The 20,626-nt window shown below is 41.3% G+C and overlaps 1 protein-coding gene across 1 annotated transcript in view; it reads left to right on the forward strand.

The window, feature by feature from the left end:
• The window catches only part of LOC122548600 (CUB and sushi domain-containing protein 1-like), a 2,366,391-nt gene that overhangs the window by 1,842,159 nt on the left and 503,606 nt on the right, over positions 1-20,626 (forward strand). The window contains exons 13-14 of the mRNA XM_043687435.1: positions 12,212-12,394; positions 14,625-14,951. Of these exons, the coding sequence (XP_043543370.1) occupies positions 12,212-12,394; positions 14,625-14,951 (510 nt within the window). The remainder of the gene's footprint in view (positions 1-12,211; positions 12,395-14,624; positions 14,952-20,626) is intronic.

Below are 20,626 nucleotides of genomic sequence, written 5' to 3' on the forward strand. Positions count from 1 at the left end.
AGGTGGATCTGTGGCGGATATGGGAGTTTCCTTTTGGGCCTTGGAGAGGAGTGAGGGGGGAGGTGTGGGCGCAAGTGTTGCACCTCCTGCGGTTGCAAGGGAAGGTGCCGGGAGTGGTGGTTGGGTCGGTGGGGGGTGTGGATCTGACAAGGGAGTCGCGGAGGGAGTGGTCTCTACGGACAGCTGATAGGGGAGGGGAGGGAAATATATCCTTGGTGCTGGGGTCTGTTTGGAGGTGGCGGAAGTGACGGCGGATGATGCGCTGTACATGGAGATTGGTGGGGTGGTAGGTGAGGACCAGTGGGGTTCTGTCCTGGTGGCGGTTGGAGGGGCGGGGCTCAAGGGCGGAGGAGCGGGAAGTGGAGGAGATGCGGTGGAGGGCACCGTCGACCACGTCGGGGGGAAAATTGCGGTCCTTGAAGAAGGAGGCCATCTGTGTTGTACGTATTTTGAACTGGTCCTCCTGGGAGCAGATGCGGCGGAGACGAAGGAATTGGGAGAATGGGATGGCGTTTTTACAGGGGGCAGGATGGGAGGAGGTGTCTTATGTTTAACAAACCAATGATGTGAAGGTGCCATTGTTGGACTGGGGTGAACCAAATCAGAAGTCACATGACACCAGTCTATAGTCCAGCTGGTCTATTGGAAATCACAAGCTTTCAGAGCGCTGCATATTCGTCAGATGAAGTCCCTTTTAGAGACTGACAAGGGTTTCATTATAAATTCATAGTTCAGCACAAACACCATTTTCAACATTTTCTGGACCCGATCCTTGCTCAGAGCCAATTCCTCTCTGCAGAAGAACCAGTTTTATGTTTTAATTAACCAGTTCACACCTTTGGAGCAAGTGAGGCTTGAACTCCCACTATGCCTACAAGAGACCCGAGAGTGCAGTTTTTGCATTCAAAGTTTCAATGAGTATCATTTGCTCTCAGTTAACGCTGCAGCTTTACACTCACATTAACACAAAAACAAAATACTGTAAGTGCTGTAAATCTGAAATAAACTCAGAAACAAAGTTGAAAATGCAGGCCAGGTAGCACCAGGGGACAGTGCAAACGTAGCTCCTATTTAAAAAAAAGGGGGACCAAAGCAAGCCTGTTATGGAAGAAGTTATGGCAGGACATTTAGATAAATTCAAGGTCATTAGGCAAAGGGAACCTGCTTTTGTGAAGGGGAATCATGTTTAGCCAATGTATTAGAGTCTTTTGAGGAAGCAACGTGCTATGGATGAAGGGGAACCAACAAATACATTGCATTTAGATTTCCAGATGGTATTTAATAAAGTGCCACATCAAAGGTTGTTGTGGAAAATAAAAGTTCAAAGTTTAAGGGTTTCATATTGGCATGGATAGAAGTTTGGCTGGCTAACAGGAAACAGGGAATAGGCATAAAATGATATTTTTCAAACTGGCAAAGTGTTAACTATTGGTGTGCCACAATGATTAGTTCTGGGACCTTAACCATCTGAAATATACAATAATAGTGTGGTTGATGTGATGAAACATACAGTTACCAAATTTGCTGATGATACAAAAAACGTAGGAAAGTAAGTTGTGAAGCAGCATTTAGGAGGTCAAAAAGATATTGATAGATCAAGTGAGTGAACAACAAACTGGCAAGTGGAGTATCATGTGAGAAAATGTGAAATTATCCATTTTAGCAAGAAGAGTAAAAAGGAAGCTTATTTTCGAAATGGTAAGAGATTGTCGTGCTTTCAGATGCAGAAGGATCTGGAATGTTCTAGTGCATGAATCACTAACCTGTGTGGGTACATCCAGTAAACAAGAGGCATCATAGAGAGTTATCCTTCCTTCTGAGGGGATTTGAATGTAAACATATGGAGGATAATCACTGATAAGACTGTCTGATGTTCAGTCACCTTAGTTAAGGAAGGATGTAATTGTGTAGGAAACAGTTCAGCTGCTTCCTAGACCAATATCTGCAATGAGTGGGTTGTGTTATGAGGAAAGGTTGGACAGGCTAAACTTGCAAATGCTGGAATTTAGAAGACTGAAAAGCAATTTGATTGAATCCTTTAAGAGCCTGAAGAGTTTTAACCTGCTGGATGTGAGGAGGATCATTGTTTGGAATATAAATGCTGTCTGCCAAACCTACCTTGCCCCTTCAAGCAGCACACTGAGTTCTTAAGTAGAGTCATACCAGTCTCCAAATGTTCACTTTGTTTCTCACTCCACAGATGATACCAGACTTTGAGTTTCTCCTGCTTCCTCTGTGTGTGTGTGTTGTAGATTTCCTGCGCTTGTGTTTTTTTTAAGAGGGAGATGATCATTGCATCTCAAAGCTGTTGATTGTCCCTTTCCGACATCTGGAATCCCATTTATTCCCAGAGTTTTGTTTGATTATAATTAAGCATAGTGGTCGGCTTCATCTCGTTCTGGCTTCAGATCCCTCTGGGAGAATTATGTCATGCATGTCTCCTGCACCATATGCTGGTCACTGACGAGGCTCTGAAAGTTTTCAAACTTTTGCTGTAAGATGATATTCTGAATATTTTGATGGTGCCTGCTTCTGGTAGGAAAGTTAATATACAGACCTCAAGGCTTTGTCAAAACATCTTATATCTCCCATATCTGCACACATTTGTATCCATTCAGTGAGCACTATCTACCAACTGTGTTGAATGGCTCAGAGGGTGATTTGCAGAGTGCTGCAGGTTTCACATTATGCAGCTTTTGAAGTCTGCTCATCACTACATTCAAGTAATCTGTCATGGCAAGAGTTTTCTTTTCTCAAAATTCATGGATTTCCATGTCATTTTCAGTACATCAGTCTTGGTTTATTCAGATTGAAAATCTGGCCATTTCTCTAGTTATGCCTTGTACTTTAGTTGTCCTCACTACTTTGATGAGTCAACACCAATGCCCGGAATTGGATTGTTGCAGAAACGGTTAACGCAAGTCAGAAGCTGGAAAAGCTTCAGCCTGTATTCCATTGGTGTTCAGAAGAATGCAAAGTGACCTTAGTGAAACACAAAAGACCTTGAGGAGATTAAACAGGGTGGAGACTGAGAGGAGGGGCTGAGTTTTCACTCATGGATTTGGAGTGCAGAGTCAGTGCATTTCCTGACTCCACAAACTTGTGCAATCAAAACTGATTCAGAAGTTGGGATTTTTATTCAGGAGTGATGAAGTTCCCTAGCATTGGATCAGATGATATAGGAACAAGTGTGGAGACCAGCTGGACAGAAGCCTTGCCATGGTGAATTGGCTCTGTATTGCAATTTTAAAGAAATTAAAATGCAAAGTATCACTCTACACTCACCCTTGCTAAGCCTTCAACACACCACACACTGCATGCCAGCACATTCCACTTCATGCCAACAGCCCCATGGACACTCAGACTGTCCAATCCAGCCAATGTCCCCGAAAACCATCATCTGATCCCTTCATCACCTCCAAGGCAACTTCTCCACATATCCTCCCTTGGCTTTTGATAGCCCTAATTCCAACTTATTGGCAATATTTTGGGGCAGTACAGTGTCACAGTGGTTAGCACTGCTGCCTTATAGCACTAGGGACCTGGGTGTAATTCCCACATTGGGTGACTGTCTGTGTGGAGTTTGCACACTCTCCTCATGTCGGCGTGGATTTCCTTTGGGTGCTCTTCTTTTCTCCCACAATCCAAAGATGTGCAAGTCAGGGAAATTGGCCATGCTAAATTGCCCATGGTGTTAGGTGTGGTAGTCAGGGGTAAATATAGAGTAGGGGAATGGGTCTGGGTGGATTACTCTTCAGATGGTCGGTGTGGACTTGTTGGGCCAAAAGGCCTGTTTCCATACTGTAGGGAGTCTAATCTAATACATGTCAATCCATGTCCCCCACACACCACTCTTTATCCTTACTGAGCCCTATTTTATCATGTACTTCCAAAAACTCTGCAACCTCATTTTTAATAATCGATTCTAAAATCTTACTAACAACTGAGGTCAGGCTAACTGGCCTATAATTTCCGATCTTCTGCCTCCCTCCTTTCTTAAACTGGCGTGTTGCGTTAACCATTTTCCAGTCTTCTGGGACCAACCCCTTCATGCCCCTAATCATATTATACACCTTTTTCAGGTTCCCCTCAACCTTCAAGAAATGAAACTGAGTTTGTCCAGTCTTTTCTCATAGCTGAAATGTACCACCCCAGACTATGTTCTGGTGAATCTTATTTGCCCCCCCCCCCCCCTCCAGTACAATCACGTCTTTTCCGTCTTATGGTGATCAGATCTACACACAAGTCAAAGTTCCAATCAAAGCTCTGTACAGCTCCAACATGACCACCCTGGTCTTGTAATCTGCACCATGACAGATAAAGGAAGCATCCTGGATGCCTTAACGACCCTATTAATCTGTCCTGCCACCTTCAGGGATCTGTGGACAAGCACCCAAAGATCTATCTGTTTCCCTCAGCTTCACTGAGTATGCACTGATCTTGTTCCCTTTTCCCAAATGAAACACCTCATATTTGTCAGGGTTCTATTACATCTGTCACTGATCTGTCCATCTGACCAATCTGTTTATTTCCTCCTGAAAATAGGGTTAAGTCAGCATGCCTGAAAAATCTTTTGGAATTCTGTGAGGAGGTAACAAGTAAAAGAGAACCATTGGATGATATCTGTTGGGATTTCCAGAAGGCTTTTGACAAGGTGCTGTACAGGAAGCTGTTAAATAAGAAGAGAGCTCATGGTGTTAGGGGCAAGGTACTGGTATGGTTTGGCTAACTGGCAGAAGCAAAAAGTGGGGATAAAGGGATCCCCAGCTGGTGACTAGTGAAATTCAGCAGAGATCTGTGTTAGGAACACAACTATTCACGTGATATGTTAACAACCTGGATGAAGGAACCGACAGTAATGTTGCTAAATTTGTGGGTGACACAAGGATAGGTGTGGAGTCATGTTCTGTCGAGGAAGCAGGGAAGCTGCAATAGAACTTATTCAGGCCATGAGAGTGGACAAGAAGTGGCAGATAGAATACACTTTGGGAACATGAGAGATTATCCACTTTGATAGGAAGAATAGAGGTGTACTCTATTTTGTAAATGTGGAAAGGCTTCAGAAATCTGAAGCACGAAGGGACAGAGGATCCAAATTCAGGATTCTCTAGGTTCAGTTTGCAGTTAGAAAAACAAATGCAAAGTTAGCACTCATTTGGAGGGGAGTAGAATACAAGAGCAAGGGTGTATTACTGGTGCTGTATAAGGCTCTGGTCAGACCACATTTGGAATATTGTAAACAGTTTTAGCCCCATATCTAAGGACATACTGGCCTTGGAGGGAGTCCAGAGGAGATTTTTACCAGGAATGAAGAGCAGGTCATATGATGAGGGATTGAGGACTATGGGTGTAATTGATGAAGTTTAGAAGGATGAGGTGGTGGATAGGAGTATGGGGAGTTCTCAGTGAAACTTACAGAACCCTGAGAGGCTTGGATAGAATGGTTGTGGAGAAGATATTTTTCAAGTCGCAGGAGAGATTAGGACCCAAGACCACAGATTCAAAGTGAAGAGATGATCCTTTAAAACGGATGTAAGGAGGAATTTCTTCAGCCAGAGAATAATGATTCTGTGGAATTCATTGCCACATAAGGCTGTGGAGGCAACTGTTTGAGCATATTTCAGACAGAGGTGGATAAGTTCTTGATTAAGGAGATCAAAAGGTTACAGGGAGAATGCAGGGCAATGGTTTAGAGATGCTGGTGTTGGACTGGGGTTTACAAAGTTAAAAATCACAACACCAGGTTATAGTCCAACAGGTTTAATTGAAAGCACATTAGCTTTCGGAGTGTCGCTCCTTCATCAGGTGATGAAGGAACGACGCTCTGAAAGCTTGTGTGCTTCCAATTAAACCTGTTGGACTATAACCTGGTGTTGTGTGATTTTTAACGCAGGGCAATGGGGTTGAGAAAAATATTAACTATGATTAAATGGAGGAGCAGTCTAGATTGTCTAAATGGCTTCATTCTGCATCTGTATCTGATGGTGTTATGGTAAACTAAAACCAACCAGCCAATCTTTGTGTCATCCGCAAAGACACTTATGAAGACATTCCTGAAGAAGGGCTTATGCCCGAAACGTCGATTCTCCTGTTCCCTGGATGTTGCCTGACCTGCTGTGCTTTTCCAGCAGCACATTTTCAGCAAAGACACTTATCTCAGCTACATCATTTATGGCTATCACAAACGATAAGAGACATAGCTATGATCTTGCCACTACATCCTGGGGTCAGTCATGCGAACAGCCTTCTACGACTAGCCTTTATCTCCTGTCATTAAGTCAATTTTGGATTCAAATTGCTAAGTTATCCAGGATTGCATGAACCTTTTTCTTCTTTATCAGTTTCCAACATGAAATTTAAAGTCACCATAGTCTTATCAGACCATAGGCTGCTCTCTTCATAGAGACAGAGACAACTGGTGGTGGTTTAGCCTGAGGGTGCATCTCAGGTGAGGGGAAAAGTTGAGAAGAAGAGTCTTTCATGGTAACCTCATCTGTACAGGAATTGAACCCGTGCTTTTCACACCACTGTGTATTGCAAACCAGATGTCCAGCCAACAGAGCTAACCAATATATTTGTAGCTATCCATGGATTTCTGGGCTTGATGCTCCTACATTTCATCCTAAAAGAAATATGTTGGGCGGGTACTTCTTTCTTTACTATTTCCTCTCGCACCACACCCATCCAAAGTACCTTTTTGAATGCCTCCCACATTCCTGCTGTTGATTTACCCTCAAACAGCTGCTTTCAGTCTGACTGGAACCTTACTAATAAAAGCTTTATTGATGGCAAGTGATTTACTTTTTTTTGACTTCCTGTAATACCATTAGCCCTCACAACAAGCATTTTACTTAAGTGGATAATCTCCCAGAACAACCATTAAAATTCAATAACAGTTCAGTACACGCAGCTCCTGTTCGTCGACCGTGACAGTTTGGAGGTCGCCCTCAAGACGCTGCCTGTCTTTTACCAGGACCAGATCACTGTCTGGAACATGGTCGAATCGCGTCGCGCCTACCCTCCGGCTGGAGTAGCGGCTGTCGTCAGGGAGCCGTTGCTCAGGAATCCGCACCTCCGTACTCGCGGGTTCGAGTGGCTGTCGGAGGGGAGGGCCATGGTGGTGAGGGTGACCAGGGTCGGGGACGTGCTGGGTGCTGGGGGCCTGAGCTGGACGCTACCGCAGGACATAGCGAGCAGGGCAGCGGTAGACGTCCGGTACGTGGCCACCGCCATCCGACGCCTTAAAACGGCGGTGCTCGGACCCGACGTAGTGCACCAGTTGGAGGACGCTCAGGTGTGCGGTGGGATCCCGTCCGCGGCCTGACCCTGGACCAGCTGGGAGACGAAAGACAAGCTGCAAAGCCTCAACCAAACACAAGAGGAGAGATGTCTGTTGAATAGCTGCAGCCACTGGACAAACTCAATTTCCCAAATCTTTCAGCCAATATGCAACAGCAGTCATCCCCAATTCCCATGCAAATATTTTTTTATACGTTCATTTGGCCCAGTTGTGCAGGTGTACCTCATTTCCTTAACTTTCCCCAATGAATTGAGTTACATTCCAAAGGAACAGCCAGGGCACGCTTCATGACTAAGCAATGCAACATTTGTTAACCCTTCAAGTATGTGGCACTGCTGTCTTTGATGTGCTTTGCTGTGATGCTGCTCATACCCATTGTGTGTTGTGTGGGTCCTCTCTGCAGTGATTGTAATGAGGGCAGCCAGGTGAACTTCATAAAGTAAGAGTTCCCAATAGAGGCTGTTAATCTAGCCCAATCAGGGAGCCCTGGCTGGCAGATAAGAACAGGAGTGTAGTGGAGTGCATCATTTCTCCCTCCAATTCTATTTTGATTTAGTCCCTACCCTCCCCCTTCACTGTTTTGATCACACAGCACTGCCCTTTGATGTGAAGGGCAGTGTTTGTCACTGGCCACCCGGGTGTTTTCCTATCTTCCTGGTGGTGGAATTGAATAAAGATTTGTGCACTTTGTGTCTTTCACTGTGTCTCACACCTGCACACACACACCATGGGTGCTGGGGAAAAAAGTAAGCACTACCGCAGTTAGGCGGTAGTGTGGGGGGTTAAATAAAAAAAAATTAAAATTGAAAAAAAAATAGTTCAGTTTCTGCAAACACTTGAATCCATGAATAAAACTGAAATAGTAGGTACCTGACTGTGAAAATGGAAGGTTGTTCAAACAGTCTTGAAGTAGAAATCCAGTCAGGCTCGTATCAACACTCAAAGAGAACTCTGTTGGCAGTTCCAATGAACTGGACAACTAATTAGCTTATACACTTATATATGGTCTTCCATTGCCACTTTAAACAATTTCAAAGGCACTCAACTTTTCAAAGGATAGGTTGCTTCTCTAAATGTCCACATCTGTTCCTACCGGGTCTCTGATCAGCACATAACCTTTGAAACACCTGGGAGACCAAAATTAGATATGAGCAGAGGCAGCGACTGATTTATTTGGGCTACTGTCCACAGAAGTGTGCACATGTGAAATTCTGCATTCCCACCCTGTAAAAACGGTGGGTCCCTTGTTCAAGGATGGGTGTTCTGGGTTTGCCTGTTATTTTGGAGCAACAGAGATAATCAAAATTAAAATCCAGGTCAATACTTCCCCTAATGGAGGAGTCTAAAACTAGGGAATGCCCATTTATAAATTCAAGGCCTGCTGCTTAAGAGGGAGATGACAATATTTTTCTTCTCTCAGTTTGTGAATCTTTCAAATCAGAGGCTGTGTCATTGAAAACATTTGTCTGTGAGACAGAGATTTTTGACTGAGAAGGGTTTTGGACTGGATGGGGGCTGTATGGGAGGGGGTGTCCTCTGACTGACAGAATCTTAGAAAGCACAATTTCCTTATTTGCCCATTTTCCAATTGGGTGATGGTTTGATCAGAAAGGTAAAATTATCTTGAGCTAGCTTAGATACAGTCAGTCAATGTTGGACATAACTGCTGTGCAGATTGAATGGATAGCAAAATCCTATTTCCCTTGATAGAAGGTTCAATATATAGGAGGCATCGATTTAGATAAAGAGCTAGAAAATTTGAGATGGTCGTGGATGAGCAGAGATTCAAGGCAAAGTCACCCAGAGGATCATAAGGGTCTGAAGTTCACAGCGTGTAAGGCAGAAACCCTCTGGATATTTTTGTAAAAGTACTTGGTTATGCACTTGAAATGCTCTCTCCAGCGAGGAAGGAACTAACAACTCCAAAAAATGTTATTGAAACTGAATGGCTTTCTGCTGTCAGCACTGTCATGATGAACCACATAACCTGTTTGCAGATATCTTCCAGTCACCATTGTTGTTGATACATCTCTGGAGCAGGTGAGACTTGTATTTGGACTTCCTGTCTCAGAGGTAGGGACACTACCACTGCACCAGAAGAACCTTCAGTGACCTCTTTGTATGCTGTACATCTCTGATTCTGCAGTGCAAAGCACAACCTTTGGATGAGATACTGAATGTCAGCTATTACGCAACTAACTCTACTCCTGTCATTTTGATTAAGCCGTTAACTTAAATTCTCATCCGCAACTCAGTATAAGGAGCAGGCAGCAAACAATGCCTCTTCCAACACCTCTGCAAATTTTAAAATTCCACCCAGTGCTTTAGCCAATGGAGGAAAGGTATAAGACATGAGGGCTTTGAGCTGGATTTAATACATGCTGATTGCTCGACTTGAAAATAGTCACAGCTTCTAATAGAATACATGTGATCTCACTGCTTTCAGTAAGTGGGTGTGGTGATTGGGACCAGGTGGACCTTATAACTACGAAGTTCCTGATTGGCCCAGGTTAACAACCACAATCAAGAATGTCAGTTAGTTAATGAGGTCCACCTGGTCCCAATTACTACTGAGTATTTACAAATTTCATTCAAATTCTTTTCCTTTTTCAAGTTTTTGTTTTGCAAAGCCCAAGAACTACAAATGAATTAATATTTCTATAAACAGGTAAATTGTATCCAAAGGCAGGCCCTGGTGTATACAATGCACAGATAAAATTATGGCATTTTTAATAAAATTGTTATCTATAGTGAATGGTACCAATTACATCTTTGAAGGAATTACAGAAGTCACAATTTGATAAGAGTGAGTGCTTTAAGCAAAGCCAAACACAATTAAGGCAATATTGTTTTGAATACTTATTATGTTTCGAATGTATGATTATTAAATAATCTTTAATAACCTAGCCGCCCACAAATTGACTCAAAACAGCTTTTCATATATCAAGCAATTATTACTTGGCACCAGAGTTCAATAAGCTTTAATGACATACCAATATACCTGCCAACCTCACAGTGGTTTTATTGGAGTTTCTAGATTTATTGCTGTATATCTTTCCCCTTCAGTTCCTGAGTTGTCTTCATCTTAATGTGCAACGGTTTGAGCAGAACAGCATGTAAGGGTGAGATTTCCCTTAGCCTTGAAAATAAAATCAGAAATTCACTTTATACAAATATGCTTAATATTTTGCCACAATTTGCAGGCAGAGAGAAGATATTTTTATTTCTGATGTGAGTAGTTCAGTTTTTGAATGGGTATTCGGAAATTGCAATCAAGTTTCACTTTTTTTAGTTTAAAAAAAAGTCTCATTTATTTGGATCTTTTTCAGGGATGATCAAGTTGGGGATAATTGAATGTTTCATGCATTTTTAGCAGGAGTAAAGAAAACATTAAGGGGCTGATTCTGATTATTCAGTTGAAGTTGCTCTTACAAGGTTTAAGAGTGAGAGAATTAGTCCTGCAGGATATCATTTAAGCAAATATAGCTTCCCACTAGGAATGCAGCTTTGTGGAATAAAGATACGCAGAACAACAATCCTACCTTTATGTTGCATTCCTGTCCTGTCCCTAGTCAGTTTTTAACTGACGAAACCCTGAGTGGATGATCATGCCTTCCTGTAAATATTTCTGAGCTCAGGATTTCAACCATACTGATATCACTTTCATTCTGTCACCAGTAATAGGAAATCTCAGCAACTAGCATCAGTCATGCTATCAAACAAATTAAGCAGCCAATCACATTGAAGAATTCTCGCAGATTGCAAGCCATTAAATAACAAGCAAGTTTTGTCTTTCACTTTTTATGATTTTTACAGGAAGTTAATTAAAAATTTTGGACATTAAGTTGGACTAAGGTAAAAGCTAAAAAAAAAAAGCTGCAGAAGTATTTTTAAACAACTAATGAAGACTCTTGATATTCAACAAATATAAATTTAGATTCTCAGGCTGCAGGGTTTGTTCAGAAGTAATTATGATTAAATGAACTTTCTGAAAAGCCTGGTTGATCCTGTTTTAGCAAGGTGGAATTTTTTGATATTTTTGTGCAAGTGTATTCAAATAATCAAGGAAAATTCAAATAAAATCAGGACTTGTTAATCACTTTTCACCATAGAGCACTTTGTGCACATAAATGTAACAGTGCAAATCCAACTGGCAAAGGCTGTCATTTTCCAAGATTAATGACAGCAATCATGCTTTAGTACCACAATGACCCTTACACTTTTTTGCTTGTGGGTCCTATAGTTATTGCAAAGTTTCCAATTCTGATTTTTTTCATTGAAATCTCAATTTTCCTTCTTAATAGATCCAACTACCTGTTCCACTTGCTCTGGTCCTAATGCAATTCATACAAATGAAAGAAAGCAAGCATTAAATTAGTCAGAAAGAAAATCAAATATGTACAATAGTATGGCTATGCATAATAAGTCAATAATTATGACATGTGGGTTAATTAGAGCAGTGAGCAATGATTGTGTGGCAGATGCCTGGAGGAGTCAGTTTGGAACTGAATTAGTTCTCGTGGTGAGTACCTTTCATGATGCTGGCAAACAGCTCATGAAAAACTTAACCTCTGAAAGGCAGCTTCCTAATTTGGAGGTAAAAGATTGAGCTAGAGGAGGTCATTCCTGAAGGCCTATGACAGTAGCTGAAGAGAGAGAATGAGAAAGGAGGAGCGGGCAATATATGAGCAGAATGTTATTGTTCCATCAAAACTTAAGTCCGTTCAAAATCTCCCAGTGGTGGCCTAATTTTAAACAGGCAACTGCACTTTAATATTACTCCTTTCTTTCAAGGGGTTGAAAGATACATTGCATTTTTTCAGCCTTTTCCAAGTTCATGAGCTGATATTTCACTTTGGAATATTCTGTATACCAGCCTTGACTCATTGATCTCTTTCTCTTTTCTCCCAGAAATTGAAAAGGGAAGCTGTGGTGACCCCGGTGTTCCTGCTTATGGTAAAAGAAGTGGAGACAGTTTTTTACACGGCGACACGTTGACATTTGAATGCCAATCAGCCTTTGAATTAGTTGGAGAGCGGACCATTTCATGCCAACAAAATAATCAGTGGTCCGGTAACAAACCAAGCTGCGTCTGTAAGAATCCTTAAATTGAAATCTTTTTGATGACTTGACTTTTTACTTCAATGCTTTTTGAACTTTTCAAACACGGCTTCTGTGAGAATATTTCATTTGTTGCTTTTTGATTTATCAAATACACTGGAAACATCTTATGATAGATACCTGTTTTCTGGGGCAATATTAAAGTGAAAGAATTTTTTTATGGATTCAAAATATTCTTGTGCTTAAATGGAATGACTCCAACATAAACATGTGAGATCCATCATATCAGGCTACCTTTTCTCCACAGCTGGTTAGATGATGGCACTATCAGAGATGGCTACTTCATATATTCACTTTTTTGGAAGTTTAAGCATCAATTTGGTTTAGGTGTTTCCCAAGCCTGGAAAATGGTGACTAGGTCCACTGGCATACTGAGTGACAGACAGGCAGCTTAGTCTTCATTGTCAATTGTGACTAGCTTTTGCAAATATAATTTTCATGTTTGAAGGAGATGTGCGAGGCAAGTTTTTTACATGGGGCGGTAGGAAGCTGAAGCACTCTGACAGGGTGGTGGTACAAGCAGATATTATAGCATTGCTTTTGGAGGCATTGAGGCAGGCACATGAACAGACAGAGAGTATACTGACATGGGCATTTGGTAGGTAGCTGTGGTTAGTTTAGAATGGCATCATGGTTGGCACAGACCTGTTCCTGTGCTGTGATGTTCTTTGTTCCTTGCATACCAGTAACTAAAAAACAATCATCTCTGTTTTAGCAGACCAGAAATCGAAGCATTTGGATGCTCTTGATAGGAGGTTTTGGGACTAAATTGATATTTCAGGTTCATAAGCCAGTGCAAAACTACCTTCAAACTTCGCCATTTTTGGATTCAAAATGTATTCAACTATCAAAGTAAATTCTATAGATTTGTTCAGCTGAACGTTTTGAGGAAAGTTCGCAAAAATATAATTTAAATAAAATGAGAGCTTTTTTGTAATAATAAGATGATAAAATTAGTCAAGAATATTCCTGCTTAATCCGTATTTGAAAAGGCATAGTAAATACTGTTAGTCAATGATGATGTAATTACTTTGTTTTATGTATTACCTTTCACTGTTATGGTGAACAGTTCGTGATGACTTACTGGGATAAGGTTAAATTTAATTCCTTCTATTCCCCAGAAACACACTCATCTGCCTTCACCAAAGTAGGTATAGGTTTATGGTAAAGAATATCAAAACATGATTGAAATTTGTAGATAAAACAGACACAGCTGTGCTACCTTGTTGTAAGAGGAATTCAAAGTTAATCTCCGCTTCTAATGTCTCCCCATAGTCCTGTACCATTCACCACTTCAAATATCCTGATTTCCCTTATTGCAGTGGTCTCTTCTTCAATTTGTCCTGCGGCATTCTGTAATAGCTCTGCACAAAGAAATCTCTTTCCCTTTCCTCGCTGACAAATAATCACTGATTCTTCGGTCTTTCTATCTTCACTCATCCAAAACTGTTCATCATTTTAAAGGCAACCTGGATGTCAATTGGAGATTGCCTCCTTCTGATGGACTGGCATTTTCCTTTTTGCTCTACATAAGCAGCACCTCCACATTGATGAATGTTCACTACTTTATCACTACGGTGATAAAGTTCTTTGATTGTTTGTAAAAATTGAGTTTGAACACCAAAGAGTTGTCATCAATTGCCATACATGCTGCAGGTGGCTCAGTGGTTAGCACAGCCTCCTCACAGCGCCAGAGGCCCAGGTTCAGTTCCAACCTTGGGCGACTATCTGTGTGGAGTTGCATATTCTCCCCGTGTCTGCGTGCATTTCCTCTGGAGGCTCCCGTTTCCTCCCACAGTCCAAAGATGTGCAGTTTAGGTGAATTAGCCATGCTAACTTGCCCATAGTGTTCAGGGATGTGTAAGTTAGGTGCATTAAGTCAGGGGTTAATATAGGATAATAGGGTAGGGAGGGGCAGTGTGGACTTGTTGGGCCAAAGGTCCTGTGGGGATTCTAGATACTTTTAACAATATGTTAGTGTAATGACACACAAAAGAATATTCTAAATATTTAATTTGATGATTATGGACCAATGAAAATGTCCTTTTAAATATGAAAGGCCTCTTTTTTTTCCTTCTAACCTGCTGTTTTTTGGTATTAATTTACAGAAAGTAATTGATGTTTATGTTATGTAACTGTTTGTATCGATTGGATTAGTGATATATGTTGTGCAAATATATTATTGTCTGACTTTTTTGGACAGTCTCCTGCTTCTTCAATTTTACCACACCATCCGGCATTGTGCTATCACCAAACTATCCTGAGGAGTATGGCAACAACATGAACTGTGTGTGGCTGATCATTGCAGAACCAGCGAGCAGGATTCACCTAATCTTTAATGATTTTGACATCGAGCCTCAGTTTGATTACCTCACCATAAAGGATGATGGGAGCGCTGACTCTACAGTTCTCGGAACTTTCTCTGGTGATGATGTGCCTTCCCAGCTGGCCAGCAATGGGCATATCACCCGCCTGGAATTCCAGTCCGATCATTCCACCACTGGACGTGGCTTTAACATCACATACACAAGTAAATTGGCATGGTTCTGTTTTCTTCCAGTGAATGTTGTCCACTTTACCTTTTCCACTATTGAAGGGAGGTGATGGCCGAGTGGTATAATCACTAGACTATTAATCCAGAAACTCAGTTAGTGCTCTGGGGGCCTGCATTCGAATCCTGTTATGGCAAGAGGTGGAATTTGAATTTAATAGAAAAAAAAACTGTAATTAAAAAATCTGAGAAACTATAATTAAGTCAGAAAAGCCCATCTGGTTTACCAATGTCCTGAGGGGAAAAAAAATCAGCCATCCTCACCTGGTTTGCCCAACATGTGACTCCGTACCCACAGCAGTGTGGTTGACTCTCAACTGCCCTTTGGAATGGCCTAGCAAGCTGCTCAGTTCAAGGGCAGTTAGGGGTGAGCAATAAATACAGGCCAACTAGCAACATCCACATCCCACGAGTGAATTAAAAAAAAAGTTCTTAGTGCAAAGGATGAAAGCCTGATAGGTTGCCTGGCAGAATGCAGGTTAGAGGTGGAGTGTTTCAGGATTGAGCATTCCAACCTTCATTATATTGTATCTGGTATCTCCCATCAGATGGCAAACTTTTACATGTTGTGGTGAAGGTGAGTTGAATGTGTGACACCACAGACCACTTCACATGTCAGCTTGAAACCATTACAGTGTACCTTTGGTGGTTTACCAAGAAACAGGCTGTCTCTTAAAGTTGGAAAATGTGCTCTTTTTCAAATCATTCTGGGAACATGAGTATTATGAGTTAGGTTGCGATTTATTGTCACTGCTAATAAAGGTGGTGGTGATCATGAATGTTGTGCAGTGTAGTGAAGATATTTCCATGGTACATTTTGGTAAGGAACTTCAGAGGACTGAAGAGAGCAGTGACAATGAAGGAGCTTTTGATGCATGGCTTAGTTAGCATGGTATCTGATGGAAGGATTCAGAATTGATGCTGTTTCCATGTACCTCCTGTTGTCTTTTCAAGTGTTGGTGAAAACCTGAGGAGGAAGAGGCTTGAGCAGTGATATGGAAGAATTTAGTTGGATCTGCTGTCATCAAAGGGTTGAAAGGAAAAAGCTTGAAATGAAAAGACAATAGAGAATGAGCAATGAAGGACTCTACTAGCCAATGAATATCTGCCCAACTGTCAGAATTTTAAATGCAAATCTGTTAGTCTAGATATTACAATAAATGAATTACCCCACCAAATCTCAAAAATAGTCATCAAAATTATTGTTAAAATATATCATCAAAATATTCAGTGTTTTATGTTCATATAGTTTTGCTAAAACTGGTAATTGGAGGGAGACGTGACTCTTAAATGTAATCTGACCTATTACAACTCAATATTTAACTGCGTTTCCTACTGTTCTATTTGAAAAGGACAGGGAAGGAGAATATTGTAAGTAAGAAACTCAAATTATTTTGTGATCAGCATTTATCGTCTTAAAGTTGTAATTGCTGCAGTAGAGAAGGAGATCATTTGGACCATCAAGTAATGAGAGTAATTTAGCTCTAACTCTCCTTCCCTTTCCCCATAGCTTAACATTTTGATTTCCCCTGCAGGTGCTTAGCTAATTTCCTTTTGAAAGGCACAATTAGATCTTTCTCCACACTCTCATGCAGCACATTCTAGTTAGAAATGTTTTGCAGTCGTTTCGTCGCTAGAATTATCTAGATAATTTGATTTGTTGGTAATTGGCTGGAAGCTGGATGATTTACAACATTAAAATCATCTCTCAGCTACCTTCCATCTGCATCTACCAAGATAAAGAATTCTAACACAATAGAACACTACTAAAAAGACCAGTGACCTGATCGCAAGTTGCACACTGGAAAATCAGGAGATTTAAATGGCGGTCAGAAGCTGGGTTTCAGCTCCAAAACTTTTGAACACCATCTTAACCCACTCGTCTAATTGGAATACCTCAAGTAACCAAGATGTGGAGGAGCCGATGCTGGACTGGGGTGGACAAAGTTAAAAATCACACAACACCAGGTTATAGTCCAACAGGTTTAATTGGAAGCTCTAGCTTTCAGAGCGCTGCTTCTTCATCAGTTAAGGAAGGCGCTGCACTCTGAAAGCTAGTGCTTCCAAATAAACCTGTCAGACTATAACCTGGTGTTGTGTGATTTTTAATTTTGTCAAATAACCAAATTGTTTTATTGCTAAAATAACTCATTAAAGTTTAAAGGAATTGCTTTATTAGAGAGCTTGCATCTGTGCAGATCGCAAAACTCAACATTGTCATTTCATGTGAAGCAGCAATTGAGTGATCAATTTCTCATGCATTCAAAGAATTGAGACATCATCCAACTAATAAATATCTATCCATTGAAACTCACTGACAGGAAACTCTCACATGAGCACAAAAACAATTTGCTTTTCAAAGAAATAAGAATGATGCTTGAGGCAACTTTTTAAACAAAGTATGACTTATTTTGGCAGGAGTCCAGACAGTTCCAATTTACTTTCAGTTGCAAACATATTGTTATTAACACTCTAGGTGATTTAATTGAGATAGTGTGTAATGGAATGGGTGATTATAGCAATCTGTACTTCAGGCAGAAATAAAGAGGTAGTGTGTCTGGGTGAATGGTCAAGATTTAGAAAACAGGTCACCAAAGCTGAAAAAGCGTAAGAGCAAAGCTGAATAATATATATAAAAAAAGTAGTGGCTAATTGATATCAAACCAGAGTTTTTAAAAGAGAGCTAAGAGAGGTAATTTCTGTGCATTGTTTTCTCTGGAGAATATTTCAGTTGAGTTGGTGATGGTGCACTTTCAGAATTTTAGCACTAGAGAGATGCCATTGAATCAGAATGCAACATTAAGTTTGCATGAAAATGAAGTTAGGATAATGAGGGGGTGGGATAGGAAGTTATTGTATTACAGGCTTGGAATCATGACCTGAAGAAGTGAGGAACTTTGCAGCAGAGATTTGCTTGGTGCAGTGTTTTAGGTGCCACTGCATTAAACCACTGTACACCCCAACATATAAATGTCTATTATGCTACCTGGAAATAACGAGACATTGTTTCTTCTTATGGTATATTCTCGAGTATTAGTTGATCTCATGTATAAGGCCATCCTTTATTTTTGGCCAAATAACCTGGAAGTTTCCATATATCTTGTATAAAAGTCAACCCTAGTTCTTCACAGATAATAGATCAACATTGATGAGTCAGTATGCCAGCCGTCATGTCCTGCACCAGGTTTCCAGTCTGCTGGTTGTTCTACTCCGCTCCCAGTCTTACAGTCCACTCCTAGTCACCCAGTCCGCTGGCTGTTGTATTCCGCTCTGTGTTTTCAGAATTGCCATAATGCAATTTTTTTTTCCTCTCTTCATTTAAAGATCAGTTGGGCTTTTGCTAATGATATGGTATGAATTTTGATGGGCATGAATTTCAGCCCCTCAAAAGTAGTATCCATTTTGAGTGGCATGGTGGCTCAGTGCAGCAGGGTCCCAGGTTCGATTCCAGGCTCGGGCGACTGTCTGTGTGGAGTGTGCACATTCTCCCCGTGTCTGCGTGGGTTTCTTCCGGGTGCTCTGGTTTCCTCCCACAGTCCAAAGATGTGCAGGTCAGGTGAATTGGCCATGCTAAATTGCCCATAGTGTTAGGTGCATTAGTCAGAGGGAAGTGGGTCTGGGTGGGTTACTCTTCGGAGGGTCAGTTGGGCCGAAGGGCCCATTTCCACACTGTAGGTAATCTAATCTAATCTAATCTAATAGTCCACCCCATAACTTTAACCTTAAAAAGTAGTAAAACAAAATTGACTATTACTCGCATATATACAGGGTATTTTAAATTTGAAATTATCAGCCGGTCAGGCAGTATCCATAGAGAGTGAGAGTTGACAGATTGAATTATACAAAACACTGTATAAACTCATCTAGGATTTTGGGACAGAGGATGAGACATTAGTCTGGTATTTAGGAATCTGGTGGTTTACCAAGTTGCAGATCATATTTAGGGGGTCAGGAAGCTAGGGTGTGAGAGGTGATGGTTGGCGACAGGAGGAAATCCTGAAGAAAAGCAATACCTTAAGGTGGGAAAGGCCCTCCAAAAATCTTGGGGGTTCCATGACAAAGTCAAAACTGCTGCATACTAGTGGTCAGTGTAGTGGAAATCTCCCAGCTTGAGCATTTGGTTGAGACCTCTCCTGTTGCTGCTTAAATTGCGATGGTGGCAGGATGAGTACCTTTAGTGGGTATTAACTGGTCACTTCAGAGTCTCAATTGGGCCATTAGTGAGTGGGTAACCAACACCACCCTTATTGCTGGTATGAATGTGATGGAGGCAGAGTTGAGCTGATAGACAGTGGGCAACACACTTATTAGATTCATTGAGATCCCCCCACCCCCACCAGCGAGGAACTTGCAAATCCAGTCCAGTGTTTCAGCTCAATGATTTTTAATTTGATCAGAGGCCCGGGAAAATGTCAAAGAAATATCAGGAATCTGAAATATCACAACTGAGTCATTCTGCACTGTGCTGCTAGATCTGCCGAGTAATTCCAGCATTTTTGTTTTTATTTCCCATTTCCAATACCTGCAATAATTTTTCTGTTCAGTGCATAGGATCTCTTTTTTTTTAGCCACATTATCTCTGGGTTCAATTTTACCATCTCCTACTGAAATTATTCTTTCTCAAGATCTCAAAATGTGGAAGTTGTTAATTCCTTCAGGTTTCTCTGCCTATCTGCAGAATTTCAGCAAGCATATATGTTCAGCAGGTAATCAGGAGGGCAAATGGAGATGTTGGCTTTTATTTCAAATGGAATGGAGTATAAAATAGGGAGCTGAAAATGTATTGCTGGAAAAGCGCAGCAGGTCAGGCAGCATCCAAGGAACAGGAGAATCGACGTTTCGGGCTTAAGCCCTTCATTTCCTCATTCCTGAAGAAGGGCTTATGCCCGAAACGTCGATTCTCCTGTTCCTTGGATGCTGCCTGACCTGCTGCGCTTTTCCAGCAACACATTTTCAGCTCTGATCTCCAGCATCTGCAGCCCTCACTTTCTCCTATAAAATAGTGAGGTCTTGCTGAAACTCAACAAGGTATTTGTCAGACCACACCTGGAATATGGTGAAGAGTTTTGGTCCCTTTATTGAGGGAATGATGTACTGGAATCAGTATAGTAAAGTTTCACAAGGCTGAGGCATGTATGGGTGTGTCGGGATTTCCTAATGAGGAGAGGTTGAGTAGGTTGGGCTGATATCATTGGACTTCAGAAGAATGAATGATGATTTTATTAAAGCATACAAGATTCTCAGATGACTTGACAGGATAAATGTACAAAGGTTGTTTCCACTTGTGGGAGGATCGTGGAGCAGAGGGCGCTATCTCAGTAAGAAGTTATCCATTTAACACAAATATGAGGAGGAATTTCTTCTCTTGGATGGTAATGAATCTATGGAATTCTTTGCTGGACAGGTCTGTCAAAACTGGGTCATTAAGTATCTTCATAGTTGAAACAGATGTTTTACTGAGTAAAGGAATCAAGGCTTTTAGGGAAGGCAAGAAAGTGGAGTTGAGGATTATCAGATCTATCAGATCTATCATGATCTCTTTGAATGGTAGAGCAGACTAGATGGTCCTGATGAAGGGCTTAAACCTGAAATGTCAACACTCCTGCTGCTAGGATGCTGCCTGATCTGTGCTTTTCCAGCGCCACATTTTTCAA

This window comes from Chiloscyllium plagiosum, chromosome 3 (assembly GCF_004010195.1).
Source record: "Chiloscyllium plagiosum isolate BGI_BamShark_2017 chromosome 3, ASM401019v2, whole genome shotgun sequence".
NCBI lineage: Eukaryota > Metazoa > Chordata > Chondrichthyes > Orectolobiformes > Hemiscylliidae > Chiloscyllium > Chiloscyllium plagiosum.